Source organism: Miscanthus floridulus, chromosome 3, assembly GCF_019320115.1.
Source record: "Miscanthus floridulus cultivar M001 chromosome 3, ASM1932011v1, whole genome shotgun sequence".
Classification (NCBI taxonomy): domain Eukaryota; kingdom Viridiplantae; phylum Streptophyta; class Magnoliopsida; order Poales; family Poaceae; genus Miscanthus; species Miscanthus floridulus.
Window position 1 is genome coordinate 19,890,134 of NC_089582.1, and position 20,827 is coordinate 19,910,960.

Consider the following 20,827-nt stretch of genomic DNA (forward strand, 5'->3'; position numbering starts at 1 on the left):
TTCCAAGTGCGCCACTTCGGGAGCAGCCATATGGGAAGAGCGACTGAATAGCCGATCCGCACAAAAATCAGCTGTTACGAATGTAAAGCTCATGGGTAGCGATTAATTTCATATTGACAGGTACAGTACTCATACATGTAAATAAGATCATCAACTAGATAGATATTGCCAGTGTAAAGCATTGAGCCGATGAATCTAATCAGGAAAAGATATATCACATGAACGAATCGACTATCTGATACGAACGGATCTACAAACGCTCTGAATCTAATCTGTTACCACCAACAGTGAGGTTCGACCGGATCGATGGCAGCTATGATGATAGTAACAAACTAAAACCGAAGAATCCGCAAAAACATTTGTACTTCGATAGGCTTTCTGAAAGACATGCTATATGTGAAGGCTCGGATGAATCGGCTAAAATAGCCGATTCAGGTGAAAAGGACTACAGCGTGTGAACAATCGACTATTTCACATGAACAAACCTATGGACTCCTCAGACTCAACCTGCTATCTCTAACAGTAGGGTTCGACCGGATCAATGTAGCCGTGAAAAAGACAATGAATCAAACCCTTAAGGCCCACAGATCTATTCACGCTTAACAGAATCATGGACGCACAACGTAGGCGTTAACACATAGGCGATCGGCTATTTAGCCGATGCAGGTATAGCAAACAGCTAAGGTCACGCCTAACCAGAAACAAATCTACTAACTAACATCCTCCAACCTATAGTGCCATCAGTGGGGATCGATCGGATCGTTACAGCCATAATGGTGAACTATAAACTAGATTCGACTAGCCAGCAAACCTCTTCAAGATTATTCATGCCTTAACCATGTACTATGCACGATCAAGATCAAAGTAAAAACAGCCGATGAAGCATAATCCGTCGCTCAGAGTAAGAGACATCATGTTCTAGTAAAGCGAACGACGGACTGAAAGGATATAGGGCCGATCTAATTCGATCTCGACCGAGAGATTTGATGTTGCTGTAAACTAATAACAATGAAAACATCAACAAGATCAGTAACTTAATGAATCTATCCGAAGGACGCCACCCTTAGATAGAGCCGATAACTTGACCTTAATCTAGTTTGAGCAGTGGAGGTCGACCGGATCGATGCAGCCGTACTTGAACTAGACAAGAGTAGATAACTAGCTTATACTAGAGTCGCAATGGAGGTCGACCGGATCGATGTAGCTGTACGAACAGAAGTATAAGCCATGACGGTACTTACAGACAAGCCGGAGGTCGGCCGGACCGATACAGCCCTGCTCGCTAAAGAACTCGCCGAGATCTAGTATACTCCTACTCCTAAGGGTTGGCCGGAGCCGAAAAAGTAAATGACTTGTATTTGATTGATTGTGTGTGCTTTACAATAGCCGGGGTCCAATATTTATACTCGGAACCTACGCATGAATCCTACTTAAGCACGACTCATTACAATCTTTGGCATAAGAGAAAACATTCCTATTTTAAGATAACTTGGACCCTAATCTTTTCCTTTTTGTAGAGTCTAACATGTTTTTTCCTGACGCCAACCGCAACTTTTATCGTTATCTGTTTTTTCCTGACGCCAACCGCAACTTTTATCGTTATCTGCTGGCGCTATCTGTAGAGAGCCAATTCCAGTACTGCATTTGAATCAGCTGATACTGATCTTTATGCAATCGATTCCTCGATGACACGATCTTGGAGGCTTTCGAGTTCCTGCAATCCTTCTTCCCAAATTTTGGTGTAAACAAAAAGAAACATAACAATTGAAAGGAGAAAAGGAAAAAAAAAGAATAACACAAATACAGGTGAGCTCAAATATAACATCCATCTTTTTTTTCGATTTGAAGACTCCATATAGAACATTGCATAAAGACCGCAATATTAACTTGAAGGAAACACAAAAACACATAATAAAGGAAAAAAGACGGTCAATGCTATAGACAAAATTAATTTACCATAATGTTGTCGGCCAACAAGCTAACTATTGACGCCATGAATATATTGTCAGCCTCACTGAAAGCACGCTCCTCCTCTGGAGTAGACGGTTGAACAGGCTGATATTTAACAACAAAGTAGTAGTACATGGCAGTTAGACGTAAGATGCACCTGACATGACACCTTTTGTAGTTTGTGTCATCAAATATATTTGGTTTAAGTGCAGCAGCAAAGCCAACGGTAGAAAAATGCCTATCATGTTTTTTGGATTGTTAGATGTTTAACAAAATTTAGTCATATTTAAATCTAGAAAATAACAAAAGGTTTGCAATAAGTATGTGCATGTGTGATCTACTCGTTGAAACCATAATAACCGTATAAACAAGAAACAAAGCAACTAAAGTTGTAGTATAATTGAGGATCAAAATTAGACGAAGACGTGAGGGGCCAAGATAGACTTATAGTAGTCCTTTAATAAGCGTCGCCACGCTGCTCAGTTCCTACTCTTAGGTTACCAATATCAATATACCATGTGTATTATTTCCTCATAAGCCCACAAGTGTTGACACCGTTTTTTGCACGTGTCAAAATGATCAGAGTGGGCTAATCGGCAGGAGGAAAGTTACTGTATACGCTGACAGCCGATGAAAATCAGCTTGTAAAGATGGTTGCCGATGAATGGTGGTGATCGATGGAAAGGTTGATTTAGACTCGGGCGTTGCCGATAAGGTTGGAGATGTTATTGTCGATGCCGATGAAGGAAGGCTTGAAAACTACTGCCGATGAAACAGGAAGTATGCCGATGGAAAGGAGGTCGGTGAGAATTCCATCGTAATTGAGGCGGACAGGGAAATAGATAGGAGTTGATTTCCTTTTCTATATTTGTTAGAGTATGATTCATGTAAGAGTCACGTGTTTCCTTAGATATGGACTTGGTGTCCTAGTCGTATTTGGTTATGTCTCTTTAGATCAGGGTATAAATATAGATTGAGGGGCAATGTAATATATATCAATCAATATCAAAACCAATTTTTACTCCTATTTGCATCTACTTACTTTTCGGCGACTTCGTCAATTTGCATATTTTTCCTTTTTACGAGTTCTCATTGATTCGGCGAGTTGCATTGCTTCAGTGCGACCTTCGGCGATTCTCGAGTTCCGCGTGAGTACCTCTTGACCGTGACTTCCGGGCGTATCGCTGTTGTCAGGACCAAAGTGCTCGTATCTTCATCCTTGTCGATTAACAGGTCAAATCGACTGGCACGCTTTGGATATCGATTTGGGTATTAGCCCTTTGTGTTTGCAGATCCACTTTTGCATCAACACATCTTTTGGCACGCCCGGTGGGACAAATCAATCCGATCAATATGTTCAATCCCGAGATCGATTCAGGGAACATTATCGCGGTATCAGAAGAAGATCTTAAGGAAGAGCAGAGGCAGGCTATGGAAAAGGCTGTAGAAGAATACAGGCAGCTTTGTCTGAAATCGTTTAGCCTGAACAAGAGTGGACAAGTCATCCAAAAGCAAGATTTGCCGTTGCCTCGGCAGGTTACCTTTGACTCCAATCCTGGTAAACTTCAAGAGATGGTTAATTCTGTAGTAAATCATGCTTTGATTAATCATTCCAATGTGCTGTCCAATACTGTTCATAATGATGTGGTTCGAACTCTCAAAGAAGGACAAGCGTCACCGCATTACGTTGGGCCTGCCTATCACCAACCAGAGCCGGCATCTGTCAATACTCCATCGGCTCCCTCGGCCGTTGTGGGTACAGAAGTTACTTCTCCTCCAGTATCGGCAGGCTTACCTAATATTCAATCTACACCGATACGATCAGATCCGGTACTACCAGGAGGACGAGTTCAGCTTAATACAGATCTATCGGCATCAGCTATGTCAGGCCCTGTGTCTCAGAATAGCCAGATTCCTGCTAATTGGTGGGGATATGGTATGCCTCCGGAGTCATCTGCTTTCAATCCTGGGTTACCTCAAGTGTTTGATGCAGTAGGAAAAGCTCCTATACCATCGGTTGTTTTGCCGATGGCTCAAGTGCCTCAATATGCCACAGCAACTACTGTGCAACCAACTCCAGGAGGTTTCCAGATGCCTTTGGTTCAAACACCCAATTCAAGTCCATCAGCAAGCTTACTGCCGATGCAGCAGAAAGCCCCTGCTATGAGTCAAACTGGGGTTCAGTTCATGCCTCAAGCTGGTTATAATTATCCAACAATGTCAGCAAATTACCAGCCATCGGTAAGTTTTGTACCGATGAGTTCTAATAATGGTTGGTCAGGACAGTTACCTGTTCAACATACAGTTCAGCAAAATCAGCAGGTTGCAGGGATTCAACAAGGTCATATGCAAGCTGGTTTCCAGAATCAAGCATCGGCAGCTCAGCCGATGAATCCTTTCTAGCAGGTTAATGGACCACAAGTAACGGCAAATATGCCGATTGCTGGAGATCGTGGGCCACAAAGATATGTGGAGGGATATCAGCAGGTACCTCCTGTAGAAATTCAGCTAGTTCGTCAGCAGGAGGCTGATGCTTTTTGGGCCGATAAGATAGCAGAAATTATGAAGGCTCAGTTTGGGATAAAGCCCAAGGTCAATACTTATTCTTATCGGACTCCATACCCTCCTGCATATGATTTAATTCCTCTCCCAAATCGGTACAAGGTACCAGATTTCACTAAATTCTCTGGGCAAGATGATACATCAATAATGGAACACGTCAATCGCTTCATTATTCAATGTGGAGAGGCAGCTAGCAGAGATGAATTAAGAGTTCGATTATTTTCATCATCTTTGTCTGGATCGGCATTTACATGGTTCATTTCATTACCACCAAATTCTATTATTACTTGGGCTGATCTAGAAAAACAATTTCATAAGTATTTCTTTACTGGAATCCATGAAAAGAAGCTTACCGATTTAGTAAAATTGAGACAGCGTAATGATGAATCGGTAGAAAGCTTTGTGCAAAGGCTACGAGATGTAAAAAATAAGTGCTACAGCTTGGTGCTGGATGATCGACAGCTTGCCGATCTGGCTTTCCAAGGGTTATTGCCACATCTTAAAGACAGATATGCTTCTCAGGAGTTTGAAAGCCTCAGTCATCTTGTGCAAAGGATCTCTGATCAAGATACTAGGGTTTTTGAACCTAAAAAGAATTGGAGTAAAAAAGTATCATTTGTTGAAGAAGTAGGAGATTCTGATTCTGATGAAGAACCAGTTATCGACTTAGCTGAGTGGGTTAAGAATAAAAAGCCGATATCTTGTCCCTTTGGTCAGAAAGAGCCAGAAAAGTTTACCTTTGATATCACCAAGGCCGACAAGATATTTGATCTTCTGCTTCAAGAGGGCCAAATTAAGCTGTCACCTAATCATGTGATCCCATCGGCAGAAGAGTTGAAGAAGATCTTGTACTGCAAATGGCACAATGCAACTTCACACAGTACAAATGAGTGCAAGGTGTTCAGGCAACAGTTACAATCGGCTATTGAATCTGGGAGAATTAAGTTTGGTACTTCCAAGGCCCAGAAGCCGATGAAAATTGATCAACACCCTTTTCTAGCAAATATGTTGGAGGCCAAAGGGAAGACCAAGGTATTGACGTCAGAGGCTGCTGAGAAAAACGCATCAGTGGATCCCCAACATCGGATAACTACCGATGATGCAAAAAGTAAGGGTTTGCTGGGAGAAAGCAGTAGTTCCAAAAACCCTCCTCGACCTGGCATTGTGATTACCCATCGAAGGCAGTAGGAGGGTTGGCATCAGCGTAAGGACCGATATCGACAACAGCAAGAAGAGAGACGTCAGGAAGAATGGTATCGGCATAAAGATCATTGGAGGTGCCCGTTTTTCATCAATTGCTGGGAAGAAGGTATTAAATTGCCAACTGTTGAAAATTGCCCTGAGTGCAATGGTTATTATGGGGTCAATCGGTCAGAAAGGAGGTTTCAACCTGGCAATCAGGGTTTATTTATCAATGAGCCGATCAAAGGCAGAGCATCAGTGCATGATCGGCTGGGGGGCAGACTTAGTGTACATGAGAGGCTTGGTAAACGCGCTGGATATTTTCCAAGGAATCAAGAGGAGCTTGAGGAGATGGCAAACGCAAGAGTTCCCGATGAAGAAATATTCTACAGGGACCCTAATATATGCCGTGTAGAATCAACTGGGACCTGTTATCAGCCGGTTTGGAAAACCAAGTTTCCTCGATGGTGCCCGGAGGGTCTGACAAAGACACAGAAAAGGAGGATGCAACGTGAGCATCAGGAGGATTTATACCGAGAGGAAAATTCCTCCAATGAGAGGTCTGGTCATCAGCAGTGGCAGGTAAAACACAAAAATAAGGGTCCATCGGCAGATGTTAATATGGTATTCATGTTGCCGATGGAGTTTTTGGCACTATCTGATAATGAGGAAGAAGTTGTTCTCTCTGATCAAGTAGCTCAGTTGACACTAGATCCAATGATGGCTGTTTTTGAGAAACCTACCGATGACGAGAGACAGCATCTTAAGGCTTTATTTGTGAAAGGCAGAGTTGATGGGCAGCCTGTATCTAAGATACTTATCGATGGAGGGGCTGCGATTAATATTATGCCTTATGTGATGTATCGGAAACTTGGTAAGGGAGATCAAGACTTGACCAAAACCGATATGATGCTGAAGGATTTTGAAGGCAATGTGTCACCGGCTAAAGGGGCAGTATGCGTTGAATTGACCATCGGCAGCAAAACCTTGCCGACGATGTTCTTTGTTATTAATGGCAAGGGTGCATATAATCTGCTTCTAGGGAGGGATTGGATTCATGCTAATTGTTGTGTTCCTTCTACAATGCATCAATGCCTCGTACAGTGGATTGGGGATAAGATTGAGTTTGTCCCTGGTGATTCTTCTTATATCATCGCATCGGCAGAATCAGATACTTATGAGCGAACTAAATGCATATCAGGAGAAGTTTGGGAAAAAGAGTTCCTTAGAGTTGCTGATTATGAAATTCCACCGATCCAAGCAGTCGGTTCTGAAGAAGAGTTTTAATGGATAGGTTTGCCGATGATGGAAAATTAGGTCAAGGGTTCACATCGGCAGATGATTTAGTAGAAGTAGATATTGGTGATGGCGATAGGCCAAGACCTACTTTTATTAGTGCTAAGTTAGATTCCAAGTGTAAGCAGCAAATAACTGATTTGTTAAAAGAGTATAAAGATTGTTTTGCTTGGGATTATACTGAGATGCCTGGATTAGACCGATCGATAGTTGAACATCGGTTACCTATCAAATCTGGATTTCGGCCACATCAGCAGCCAGCGCGCCGATGCAACCCTAATATACTTCCTGACATTAAGGCCGAAATAACTAAATTAATTGAGGCAAAGTTTATTCGGCAGTGTCGATATGCAGAGTGGATCTCTAATGTGGTTCCTGTTTATAAGAAAAATGGAAAACTTCGTGTTTGTATTGATTTCAGGAATCTCAACAAAGCCACACCGATGGATGGCTATCCAATGCCGATTGCTGATTTGTTGATTGATGCTGCAGCCGGACATCAAATTATCAGCTTCATGGATGGTAATGCAGGTTACAATCAAATATTCATGGCTGAAGAAGATATTCCCAAGACTGCTTTCAGATGTCCAGGTCATGTAGGGTTGTTTGAGTGGATAGTCATGACGTTTGGTTTGAAAAATGCCGGCGCTACTTATCAAAGAGCTATGAACTTTATTTTTCATGAATACATCGGCACATTAGTGGAGATCTACATTGATGATGTAGTGATTAAGTCTGGAGATATCACAAAACATCTAGCCGATCTACGAAAGATACTGGAGTGCACAAGGAAGCATGGATTGAAGATGAATCCTAATAAATGTGCATTTGGTGTATCGGCAGGTCAATTCTTGGGTTTTATGGTGCATCAGCGGGGCATCGAAATCAGTAGGAAGTCTATTGATGCAATTAACAAGGTGGTTGCTCCTGCCAATAAAACTGAATTGCAATCTTTGATCGGTAAGATTAATTTCATTAGAAGATTCATATCTAATCTGTCGGGTAAGATCAAGGCTTTCAGTCCATTACTTAAATTGAAAGCCGATCAGGAATTTGTATGGGGAGCTGAGCAGCAGTTAGCCCTAGATGAAATTAAGAAATATTTAACAAATCCTCCAGTGCTAGTTCCACCTCAACACGGGAAACCTTTCAGGTTGTATTTGTCAACTGATGATACCGTTATCGGTTCAGCTCTTATTCAAGAATTTGAAGGGAAAGAACGTGTTATTTATTATTTGAGCAGAAGATTAGTGGATGCTGAGACAAGGTATTCGGCCATCGAAAAATTATGTCTGTGTTTATACTTTTCTTGTGTCAAATTAAGACATTATTTGTTATCTGCCGAATGTACGGTCATATGCAAAGACGACGTAGTCAAGTATATGCTGTCGATGCCGATATTAAGTGGTAGAATCGGCAAGTGGATTTTAGCATTATCAGAATTTGAACTACGTTACGAATCGACTAAGGCAGTTAAGGGGCAAGTTATGGCTGATTTTGTCACTCAGCATTGTAATACAGTGGACTCTCTGGAGGTTGCTCCTTGGACACTTTTCTTCGATGGGTCCACATGTGGTGAAGGAGCAGGTATCGGCATTGTGTTGATTTCACCTCAAGGAAGGAAGTATGAGTTTTCATTGCCGATTGTTGCTACATCGACAAACAATCAGGCTGAATACCAAGCCTTGATAAAAGGGTTAGAATTGCTGAAGGAGATACGTGCCGATGCTGTTGAAATCTTTGGTGATTCTATGCTAGTTATAAATCAATTGGCTGGGATTTATGAATGCCGAAGTGAAGTTTTAATTTCGTATTATGAAAGATGTTTGCAATTGTTGAAAGGGTTTAGAGATTTTCGTCTTGAACATATTTCTCGACTGCATAATGAGGAGGCTAATCGACTAGCTCAGCATGCTTCAGGGTATCAGCCTATTCAGGAAGTGCTAACATCGGCAGTCGATACCGATGACTGGAGAAAGGAGATTGTCGATTATTTAAAGGATCCATATAAAAAGGTTGAAAGACGTATAAGGTTCCAAGCTACCAAGTATGTGCTCCTCGATGATGAATTATATTATCGAACTATAGATGGAGTTTTACTCAGATGTGTTAGCAGTGATGAATCGAAAAGTTTGATGGGTGAAATTCATGAAGGAGTGTGTGGAGCGCATCAATCGGCTTTCAAGATGAAGTGGATGATCAGAAGGAATGGATACTATTGGCCGACTATTCTTGAAGATTGTTTTAAATATTTTAAAGGATGTCAGGGGTGTCAAAAGTTTGGTAATATTCAAAGAGCGCCTGCATCGGCTATGAACCCTATAATTAAACCTTGGCCGTTCCGGGGATGGGCTATCGATCTCATCGGTCAGATTTATCCGCCATCGAGCAAAGGACATAAATTTATTCTGGTTGCTACCGATTATTTCACAAAATGGGTTGAGGCAATTCCTTTAAAAAAGGTGACATCGGCTAATATGATCGATTTTGTGAAAGAGCATATTGTTTACCGATTTGGTATTCCTCAAACTATCACTACCGATCAGGGTACTATGTTTACATCGGGAGAATTTGATGAGTTTGCTGTAGGTATGGGAATTAAAGTTTTAAATTCTTCTCCATATTATGCTCAAGCTAATGGTCAGGCTGAGGCTTCTAACAAAGGGATCATCAAACTCATTAAGCGCAAAATTAAAGAAAATCCTAAGAGGTGGCATACAGTATTAAATGAAGCCTTGTGGTCATATCGGATGTCATGTCATGGTACAACCAAAGTAACGCCTTATCAGTTAGTATATGGACACGACGCAGTATTGCCTTGGGAAATTAAAACTGGCTCTAGGCGAATACGTTCTCAAAATCAGCTGACAGCCGATGATTATGATACTCTTATGAAGGATGAGTTGGAAGATGTGGCGGGTCATCGGTTAAGGGCTTTAGTTAGCATCGAAGAAAATAAGAAAAGAGTAGCCAGATGGTATGACAAGAAGGTGAAGGTAAAGGAGTTTGCCGATGGAGATCTGGTCTGGAAATTGATTTTACCGATTGGGACTAAAAGTTCAAAGTTTGGAAAGTGGTCTCCTAATTGGGAAGGTCCATATCGGATAAATCAGTCTGTTCCTGGTAACGCATATATTCTAGAAACCCTCGAAGGGGTTGTGTTTCCCAGAGCATTAAATGGAAAATATTTAAAGAAATATTACCCTAGTATCTGGATGGATGCATAAAAGTATAAGTGCCGATAACAGTCCTATCGGCTAAAATTATACAAGGATGTCAATGTCTCATAAAGTGCCGATGCAATAGACAAGATTTACAAGTTTAACAAGGATTGGATAGCCAATATCGCACGCAGGCGAATCTGGTCGGCTTCCTTCATTTCTTTGATGTCTTCATCGGCAGCACCCTCCACAGGCTTGAGTTTTTTCTTCATGGCCAAGGCTTTGCGAGCCTGGATGTCTCTTTCTTGCTGAAGGGCCTTGATGGCATCGGGTAGCTGGCTTTCTTCTTGTTGGGCATGAGTTAAGGCTGCCTCGACTTCTTTCAATTCAGCCAATAGAGCCATCCTCTTTGCCGATAAATCTAAGATTTTCTGCTTAAGTTCAGCGCCCGAAGTCTGCAAGTTGCCGATGCCCTTGTGCTTCTCATCGGCAATCTGTTTCAGTTGTAGCATCTCTTCTTTGAGTTGAGCCTGAGCTGCTCTATCGGCAATGCGTTGAGCAGCCCGTTGATATTGCAGTTGGCGGCTTTCTAAATGGGCTGCTGGGAAGAGTGCTTCTTCAACATCGGCAGGGACCTGGCCACGGATTGTTTTGAAAATTGCCTTTGCGGGGTCCGAGTCATCTACCAGTTGGGCGGTATCCTGCTGTAACAAGTCCAGGAGAGCTTCCAACTTGGACTTAATTTCTGCCGATATTGTTCCCAGTGCAAGGGAAGAACTTGTTTCCTCTCCATCATCGTCAGAAACGTCAATGGCAAAGGAAAATAGGCTGTTTGGGGAGTCTTGTTCCTGAGAAAAAGAAAAAGAGGTCAGTTAAGGATAAGTATGAATATTATAAATCGACTAGGTCAATCGGCTTACCTGTTTCAAGGCAATTTCCTGTACTTGGCTGGAGGAAGCAGCCTGGAGTATGCCGTGTGGAGGATCGGCTGAGCTTGCCGATGGGATATCCTCTGTGGCCTCATCGGTGGTTGGCCCTTGGGGTATGATGACCGATGGTATGTCCTGTACAGGAGGATTAACTGCTTGCTCAGTTGCATCGACTGATTCTGGCCGGCTTGCAGACATTGGGGCAGATGTGGGGATCGGCATGGACTTCTGTCGTTTTGGCTGTGCCTCGGCATCTGTTAAGGCTTTGCGCTTTGCTTGGGCCTCAGCAACGGTTGGCTGGGGGGCATCGGCACTTGTTGGTTGTGGAGCTTGAACATCTGGTACGCTTGCCGATGTACCCATTTGTTGCTGCAAAACAAGTGTAAGGTATGATATTTAACAGATAAAATGTAAAATCAAAGGAATACCTCTGAAGGTTTGTCAGAGGTAGTGGTGCTTGATGTCGGAGGAATTGCCGATGACGATCCAGCAGCGGCTCTTACACCCTGATGATTAATGTTAATACAGTTTGTGATCGGCATGAGTAGAAATAAACAGGGTTGTTACCTTGAATGCCTTGATCAGGGTTGTAGCAGCAGCCAATGGAGTGGCCCTAGCTGTAGCCAATTTGGACTTGGAGGTGATGGTCTTGGCACGGGTCTTCTGGTGAGTCAAAGCAGCTAAGGTGGGGGCGTTGTAGCCGATCGGTGATATCGGGGAAACAGGCCGAAGATCGAAGGGTTTCCCACTTTTGCTCATAGATGGTGCTGGGTTGTTAACCTGTCACGAGAAAGTTAGTTACCGATATATGAAAGGAAAAAGCAGAAGGGAGTTAAAAGAAACTTACTGCGTCATCGGGAATGGCGTATTCAGGGTCGATCATGTGCCGATATGTGTGAGCAGATGTTGCAAACAGTTGTTCCCTCCACTCTCGCCACCATTGCTTATATGATTCGGTGATGAAAGATGCTGGCGTCCAGATGGATATATCGACATCTGTAGTATCGGCATCGGGGGAGAGTCGCACTACCCTGCTCCAATCTGTTCCGCAGGTGATTGTTTCTCTGGGTTTGATCACATCGGCAAAACAAAGTTTGATTGGCAGTTGCCCAAAAGCCAATTGACGGGATACTGCCGATGGATTGTAAAATTCATACGTGATATTGGTGTTTTTCCCGCTACCGAATGTGTTTACTGGGATTGCCCTGGGAGTAATGATGGCCATCATGAGTTCATTATCCTGATTCAGAGTGTCATCGGCAAAGTTGAAAAGAAGGGGGAATCTGTTTTCTTCGTCAATATAAGGTACCCAGGCCCTATGATCACGAGAAAGACCATTGTAGAAGCTTTGGAAGAATCTGCCGATCTGGTCTTCATTGGCCTCTGTTCCAGGGAGGACAATTATGGCTTCACCAAAATTGAGGGGTGAGCGTGTTGCCGATTCCTCATCCCCAAGCACGTGGTCTTCAGCAATTTCTCGTGGGAATTGTTGGGCAAAGAAGTCCCATTGCAAACGTTTGTGCATATGGGCATTCAGCCACATGTTGATAAACCACCACGGGCCTCCTAAGTTGCCGATGGGTTCGCCAAGCAAAAGTTTCTGAGACACTTGATGAAGAAGATGATAAGTGGAGCTCAGAAGGTATCGGCCAAGAGGGAACCTTACACCATTGGCCAAGAGTTCAGCCGCGGGGAGGAAGGCGTTGGTTGGTCCTACTGATCGACCACAGAAGATAAATTTTTCTAACCACATATTCAAGAATGTGGCATGTTCCCTCTGGTTAACTGTCCCGGTCCTCTGGCATTCTTGAATATATCCCGTCCAACCGCCGATGTTGCGGGTATTCACCCTATATTCAGATTTTCTGCCATAGATGGAGCCTTCATCGGCTAGTTGAAATGTCCAAGCCAGTGAGCATGTAGACATCGGCAAGTGTGGGAGTAGCTGGGCCATGTCCAAACATAAAAGTGTTTGTTGTGTCTGACCAGAAGTAAGCAGCTGCAATCATCATTGACTCGTTCTTTTGCATATCGGCAATGGATAGCCTAATGCATTGGTCTAGCTTCCGTTCTGCCCAGTGTACTTGCATCGACCTGTTGACCCTCAAGTACCAATCTTTCCACCCTTTGGTGGTTTTGGGCCAAGATCGGAATGTATCTTTCCATAAATTCAGAGAGAAATTTTGGGCTCTAAAAGGGATTCTGTTAACCTCTGCATTAATCAGATCAGTTGGATCTGGGTTGCCCATTGGTCCTAGGCATTGGAAATGCGGCTGATCGGTTGGAATAACTAATTTGTTGCGAAGTTCCTAAGTTTAGAGGATCCGAAGAACAAAGAAAAAGAGAAAAAATTACCAACTGTATGAACTCGCAAAGACCAGAGGAATCGAGGTAAAAAGTAACGGAAGTGGAACGAACCGCAGGGACGTCGAAGTTGATTGCCATTATCTTGAGGTAGATGGGGGCACGAGCTGGAGACTCGAGGTTGACGCTGGAGAAAAGTTCTTGTTGGTTGAGGTCGCGCAGTTGTTCGTCGGAGTCGCCGCCGGAAAGAGAGAATGCCAAAGATTGGAGTCTGAGGGTAGAAGACGAGCGTTCCGGAGAAATCTATTTATAAGCCGCTTGGAGTAGGGGTATTCTGGACTTATCTCTATGCCGCGCGCATGTGGGTCGAGGTGGTTCAGATGGATATGGTAACTGTTCGCACGATAATCAAGGGATTGTACAGATGATTTGATGGCAAGTAATCATGACTTGGAAGAGATCTCGGTACAGGATATTTTAATTCTGAAAATGGCGGCATTATTATGTTAGGATCTTGCCGATGGATTATTGTTTCGGTATCTTAACCATAATCAGGGCAAGAGTGGTTGGAAATTGTGCGATATTTACTGAGGTGCGTGAATCAGGACTAGATTTGATTAGATTTGATAACAGATCAAGTTTTGGCTTGGAGGATGAGTTACGGTAATTGGGCGAAGGCAAACGTTATCTGGAGTAAATTTCGGAGCATTAATGGTTTTATACTCCGAAATTGGGGGGCATGTGTTGACACCGTTTTTTGCACGTGTCAAAATGATCAGAGTGGGCTAATCGGCAGGAGGAAAGTTACTGTATACGCTGACAGCCGATGAAAATCAGCTTGTAAAGATGGTTGCCGATGAATGGTGGTGATCGATGGAAAGGTTGATTTAGACTCGGGCGTTGCCGATAAGGTTGGAGATGTTATTGTCGATGCCGATGAAGGAAGGCTTGAAAACTACTGCCGATGAAACAGGAAGTATGCCGATGGAAAGGAGGTCGGTGAGAATTCCATCGTAATTGAGGCGGACAGGGAAATAGATAGGAGTTGATTTCCTTTTCTATATTTGTTAGAGTATGATTCATGTAAGAGTCACGTGTTTCCTTAGATATGGACTTGGTGTCCTAGTCGTATTTGGTTATGTCTCTTTAGATCAGGGTATAAATATAGATTGAGGGGCAATGTAATATATATCAATCAATATCAAAACCAATTTTTACTCCTATTTGCATCTACTTACTTTTCGGCGACTTCGTCAATTTGCATATTTTTCCTTTTTACGAGTTCTCATTGATTCGGCGAGTTGCATTGCTTCAGTGCGACCTTCGGCGATTCTCGAGTTCCGCGTGAGTACCTCTTGACCGTGACTTCCGGGCATATCGCTGTTGTCAGGACCAAAGTGCTCGTATCTTCATCCTTGTCGATTAATAGGTCAAATCGACTGGCACGCTTTGGATATCGATTCGGGTATTAGCCCTTTGTGTTTGCAGATCCACTTTTGCATCAACAACAAGCAAACTAAATTGAGCACTTTACGCTTTTTTTTTTTGAGCAAGTAAAGTTTGAGCACAAACTTTTACTACGAACGTTCTTTGTGGTCTGAAATTCAATACCCAGATCGGCCCAATAAGATTGGCAGAATATAGATACTAGCCTGCTAGGAGGCCAGGCCTGGATTATTCCGAACTGTTCGTTTGCTATCTCACGGGCCTGTCCAGGAACAGTTTATTTGGGCCAAGTTAAATGAAGACCAGAGTATCGGACTTGGACTTCTTTTAGGACAGGCAAATATTTTTCAGCCCTTCCACCTTGGCTGTGCATAAAAAATTATTTATTTTTGTTGCTAAAAAGCAAAAAATAAATAAAAAAAGAAGTCATATTTACCATCCTTAGATATGACACAATATGTTAAATAACCATTTGTGTTTTTTGTATATTTCTGAGATGGTTTACATGTAAATCTATAGCTTTAGCTTGCATTTTGAAGCATGTTATTTTGTATAGTGATGCTAGCCTGCTACTGTTCGCATGACAGATTTTATATCACCGGATTTTCGTTGGAGGTTGGAGCTGATAGAACGAATTGTTTGTCTGAATATTTTTTGCATAGATACCATTGATTATTTTTTGTTGTTGTTGATTGATATCTTTGTATGGATATAATAAGCTGTATGTGTAGACCTTTTGTAATTTATGCTACCCACAAGAAATTTATTTTTATGAAAAATTTAGACCCTTATCTCAATGCACGGATATAAAGCATGGGTATAGGAAGTCAAAACCACGCCCCTAGTAGACTGTCTCTAAGAACCCATATGGACATCCAAACCCAAAATGGGTAGCAAGAGATCTAAAATCAGCCTCCAATAGAGTACCTATACGGGAGACCTATTTTGGATTGCTTGAGAGGCACAACCCAAATATAGGCATCCTCTCTCCTGGCCCATTTGCAGAAAGGATTCTCTTTTGGGACTTGTTGTTGGAGAAGATGTCGAATAGGTATTGAACCTTTTGCTTGTAGCGCCACCCAAATGACGAATGTGTCTTATATTTTAGGTGTTGTTGTTGGAGATAGCCTTACCTAGGGAGTACCAAAATACTCGAGGTACCCTGTACCTGTCAATATAAAATTTAGCTATGTACTAGATCATTAGCTGAGGGAGGTAAGTAGAATTTTTTTTCCTATTTCTCTGGGCACGATGCTAGAAGAGGCAATCGCTGCTTGAGCATCCCTACCAGTTGTGCTAGAATCGCTAATGATCGTTTTTCATTGCTAGGTGTGGTATTGGTCCGATAGTGATATCTTGAGTATATCATTGTCAGGTTAAAACCTAAACCGGCGGTGATCTATATACTCTTATAAAGCCAAACCCAACAGATTATTTTTCTCTTCATGTGTCCACATCATTTTTCACTAAGTATTCTTATAAAGCTAAATCCCACTGGATGATTTTTCTCTTCATGTAAGGTGTCCACATCATTTTTTTATTAAGTCCATGTTATCTCTTATTAATTACAAAAAAAATATCGACGTCATCTCTACCACGTGGAATACTTTTAATCTTTAATCTATTAACATGCAAGTCATCTAGTACATATGCTATTTGTACATCATATATTCCTCTACAACGTAATCAAATATTATATTATTTTTTCTTCTATTAGCTTACCGATTTTTTACCGGATCTGATACAATTAAATAACATGCAAGTCAAATTCATATATATACACAGTATACAAAATACCATATAGTAATGTTATGTATATAACAGCTTTATTTTAAGAAAAATTCCGCGACAACGCACAGGGTATGCTTCTAGTACCATAAATGTCTATGTCGGGTTATGTTTTAACTCAGCAGTGATACTCATGATACCACAGCCGGGTCATGCTTTAAACTGATAGTGACACTTGATATCATGTGACAATCCGGCAATGATACTCATAGATATCAACCGTTTTTTTAGGAGAACAGACTGAGGGGTTGCCCCCTACAGGAATTTTATTAAATAAAAGAGGATCAAAACATAATGTTCAAAAACAAAAAAGTCACAAAAGAAAATAAAAAGGATTACACATAAACTTCTAGCCATTAATCGATACGTGGATGACACTTTCTTCCTGAAAACCATCTTGCACCGCTGCACGGAAGGCGGAATGCTCCTGAAGATGACATCAGATCACTACCGATTAAAACTTTGATCCGACAATAATAGCATATAATTACCACCGGTTCGAAAAGCAGAAGCGATAGGCCACCCTATAAATACCGATTATTAATTCTTTAGTGGACGTAATTTTGGCAGTGGTGAGTTCGAAAACCTTGTAGTTTGCCCATTCTGGAGTAGCGGATGCAGAACAAAGGTTAAGCCGAAGCTCGATTCACAACGCTGCTATACGGGAACATGGCGCGGGACGAAGTCTGGCGGGATTCGGCATGCCTGCCGTGGGTCTGACCAACGTTACAAAAATACACCCATCATGCACAATCTGAGAACACGAGTTGTTAGGACACTCACAATACATAAACTATGATAGTTTCTATGTACATTAATTATTCTGTCACCTAAGTATTTTGTTAATGTTGTAAGTGATTTATTAAGGAGAGAGGTTGAAATGGTTTTTTAATAAGAAACCATATGTACATGAGAACCAAGACATGAAGAGATATGATAGGTAGATGTGGGAGAGAGAAGATGTGTGATTGGACAAAAATTATTCCATAGAAACTATACATTTAAACGTAGTTTCTATATGTAGTGTCTACATGCATAGAAACTATACATGATTTGTAGCATTGGGAGTGCCCTTATTACTTCATCCGTTCCGAATCATAAGTCATTCTAACTTTTTGAAGAGTCAAAACACTTCAAATTTGACCAAAATTATAGAGAGAATATCAAAGATCTATAACATCAAATATGTATACCATCAAAATATGATTCATGAAGAATCTAATGATACTTAGTTGATGTCATAAAAGTTATTATATTATTATTACAGAACACATTAGCAGACCATAAAAAAAATGGCAGGTGATGAATGAGAGGAGCAATTGTGCTACGTTCTACACATTTGCTTGCAAGCATCTATCTGCATGGGGAAAAAAATTAGATGATCGAGGACTATCCCCACGAGGCATCCATGAGTATCCACTGTGGATTCATGTCACGTGTCCATACATAATCATTTAACGTGTCCCCTCGTGATTATTCTGAATTTCTGCCATGCCACACGATACGATACGCTTCCTGTATGTATGTATATATATGCTCTGCTCTCGCTCTATTTCAGAACAAAGGGCAAGAGAGGCGTGGCCACGGCACCGCCAACAGGCGTTGCGCCCTGGGCGCCGTCAGACCAAAAACGTCACCGACGTCCAGGTCACTCGGCGCCACCCCATCCGGCAGCGACCAGCGGAAGCAGTGCAGCAGGTTGGCCAGGCCAAGCTCCAGCGCGTACGTCCCAAGCTGCATCCCGGGGCACGACCGCCGCCCGTGCCCGAACGGTAGGTACCAGAAGTCGTCGTCGCCGGCGCCGCTGCTGAGGTCGCCGGCGAACCTCGAGGGGCGGAACTCGTCGGCGTCCTCCCAGTGCCTCTCGTCGCGGCCCATGGCCCAGATGTTGATCCAGACGCGGGAGTTGCGCGGGACGACGTGCCCGCCCACGGCGCAGTCCTGGAGGCACTCGCGGAGGAGCAGCGGCAGCGGCGGGTGCAGGCGGAGCACCTCCTTGCAGATGCACCGGAGGTAGGGCAGCTTGTCGACGTCGCTCTCGTCCACCTTCCGGTGGAGACCCACGACACGGGCAAGCTCGTCCTGCGCGCGCTCCAGCTCGCCGGGGCTCCGGAGCAGCTCCACCATGCCCCACTCGAGCGTCGCCGCGATGGTCTCTGTACCGCCGAACATGATGTCCTGCATGCCATGTAGCCGATGACGGAATGGAACACGCGGCTGACAAATTAAGTAATAATACTCTGATCTAACACTCACCATGATTAATCCTTTGATGTTTTCTCTGGTGAGCCGGAGATCCTTGAGCTCGACGCCGTCCTCCCTCGTGTCTCTCCCCGGCGTCTCGGCGAGGTAGGCGATCATGTCGTCCACCATGTCTGCTGCGGACACGTCGCCGTTCCCCCACCTGGCGACGTGCTCGTCAATGATGCGGTCGATGAACACGTCCAGGGCATGCCTCGCCCCTCTCGTCCTCCTGTTGATGCCGTTGAGGTCGAGGAAGCCGACGAACGGGATGAAGTCGGCGACGTTGAAGGCCAGGAATGTCTGGGAGAGCTCCCGGATGATGGCGACGAACTCCGCCTCGTCGTCCTGGCTCCGGGCCCCGAACGCGGCCCGGAGCGTCGTGTTGGTGGCGAACTTGAAGGCGAGCTCGCCGACGCTGGCGACGGCTCCCTCCTCCTGCTCCGCCAGCGACCTGACGAGGCCGTCCACCTCGGCGCGCACGGTGCGCCACGACTGGTCGCGCCCGCGGCTGAAGAGCTTGACGACGCAGAGCTTGCGCATCTGGCGCCAGAACGGCCCGTACCGCGCGAACGCCATGTCGGCGAGGTCGTACGAGACGTACGCCATGGCGGCGGTCACGGGGCGGTGCGAGAACACGCTGGCCTGCTCCTGCAGGATCTCTCGGGCAGTCTCCGGGGAGGATACCACGAAGACGTTGGCGAAGCCGATGGGGAGGTGGAAGAAGCCTCCGTGAACCTTGGCCAGCTTGGCCAGGCCGCGGTGGGTGAACTGGTCCATGGCCAACAGGTTGCCGATGACGGGCAACCCCGGAGGCCCCGGCGGAAATCCACGACCTCGACACCGCAGTCGCCGACCAGAATACCCAAGAAAGAACGACATCACCGCGACAAAAGCAGCAGCAATGCCAATGAGGAGGAGATAATAATAAACCTGAGCATGAGAGCACGCCATGGAGAAGACGAAAGTGCTGAGACGTTGCACTTGTTCTTGCATTGATTTTGATGCAAGAAATGAAGTAGTAGTATTTGGAATGTTTCCAGTACACACATGCATGGAGCGTGCATGGATGTGTTTATAAAAGGAATCACATCACGCGAAAACACGTAGATTCCTCCCACCAACCCCCATTATTTGGATGTGCACGCAAATAATATGTACAATAGCTTTGGTAACATAAAACGGCTCTAATTAGTTCCATCAATTTTATCAGCAAGTGCATGAGGGCATGTACAACGCATCTGTTCGTGCCGTCTGTATGCCACCAGTTATGCCGAAAGAACCCCGGTGGAGCCAAGAGACAGGGAGGCCGTCGTCTCACGAGAGGACGACCCCGGCTCGTGCTCCGAGAAGAAATTTTCGCCTGGAGTAGATGGCCTCCATCCTTTGCGGTGGGAGGGAGCAAGGATGGCTCCAATCTTCAGCGCCAAACTGCTCCTTTCTCATCTCGTTCCCTAGTTGACGAAAGCACGCCGAGGACCTCTGACCAGCCGTGATCCGCACGCGGGCGAGATCCACCTGGCTGCTGCGAGTATGGATGAAAATGGTACGGATATTTATTCGACCGTCCATTCGACCGAACAAATATGAACACTTATCTGGATAGTTACTCGGATATCCGTATTTTTTTTCGGATACGGATAATAAAACGGATATCTTAGGCTGATATCAAATACGGATGTGATATCATCGATATCCGGCGGATATCGGATAATCCGATTAAGTATCGGATATATCCGGATATTCCAAATGGATATTATCCGGATATTATTCAAACGACCTTGGATGGAGAAATGATCTAAAATTTGAACCGTCCAAACTTTCTCAAATGGAAAGTTGACCAAAACAACAATTGTAGATCTTGATGAGTTGAACAAACTTGGTATTCAAAACTTTTCAATTTGAAGTCATTTAGAGTTCATAATACTAGAGTCAAAGTGTTGTTTTTCATTTGACCAAATTTGACTT

General features: G+C 43.8%; 2 protein-coding genes across 2 annotated transcripts; both read right to left on the reverse strand.

Moving 5' to 3' along the window:
* Positions 1-10,146: 10,146 nt before the first annotated feature.
* On the reverse strand, positions 10,147-12,906 carry LOC136545147 (uncharacterized). Its single transcript, XM_066537175.1, has 4 exons — positions 11,928-12,906; positions 11,648-11,860; positions 11,072-11,449; positions 10,147-10,999 (listed from the first exon to the last, which is right to left on the reverse strand). Exons 1-4 carry the CDS (start codon positions 12,831-12,833, stop codon positions 10,304-10,306), a joined length of 2,193 nt encoding a protein of 730 aa, XP_066393272.1. The 5' UTR covers positions 12,834-12,906; the 3' UTR covers positions 10,147-10,303.
* A 5,266-nt stretch (positions 12,907-18,172) lies between these two features.
* On the reverse strand, positions 18,173-19,813 carry LOC136545148 (cytochrome P450 84A1-like). The gene is made up of 2 exons (XM_066537177.1): positions 18,875-19,813; positions 18,173-18,796 (listed from the first exon to the last, which is right to left on the reverse strand). The coding sequence occupies exons 1-2, from the start codon at positions 19,811-19,813 to the stop codon at positions 18,173-18,175; spliced, it is 1,563 nt and encodes a 520-aa protein (XP_066393274.1).
* Positions 19,814-20,827: the final 1,014 nt, after the last annotated feature.

Excerpts from the sequence above, each read along its gene's own strand:
- LOC136545148 (XM_066537177.1), bottom strand. The coding sequence starts at position 19,813 with ATGGCGTGCTCTCATGCTCAGGTTTATTATTATCTCCTCCTCATTGGC. Across the intron at positions 18,797-18,874 it reads ACATCAAAGGATTAATCATG|GACATCATGTTCGGCGGTAC; the intron begins GTGAGTGTTAGA and ends CATGGCATGCAG.
- LOC136545147 (XM_066537175.1), bottom strand. The coding sequence starts at position 12,833 with ATGTGGTTAGAAAAATTTATCTTCTGTGGTCGATCAGTAGGACCAACC. Across the intron at positions 11,861-11,927 it reads ACGCCATTCCCGATGACGCA|GTTAACAACCCAGCACCATC; the intron begins GTAAGTTTCTTT and ends TTCTCGTGACAG. Across the intron at positions 11,450-11,647 it reads CCCTGATCAAGGCATTCAAG|CAACAAATGGGTACATCGGC; the intron begins GTAACAACCCTG and ends CTTGTTTTGCAG.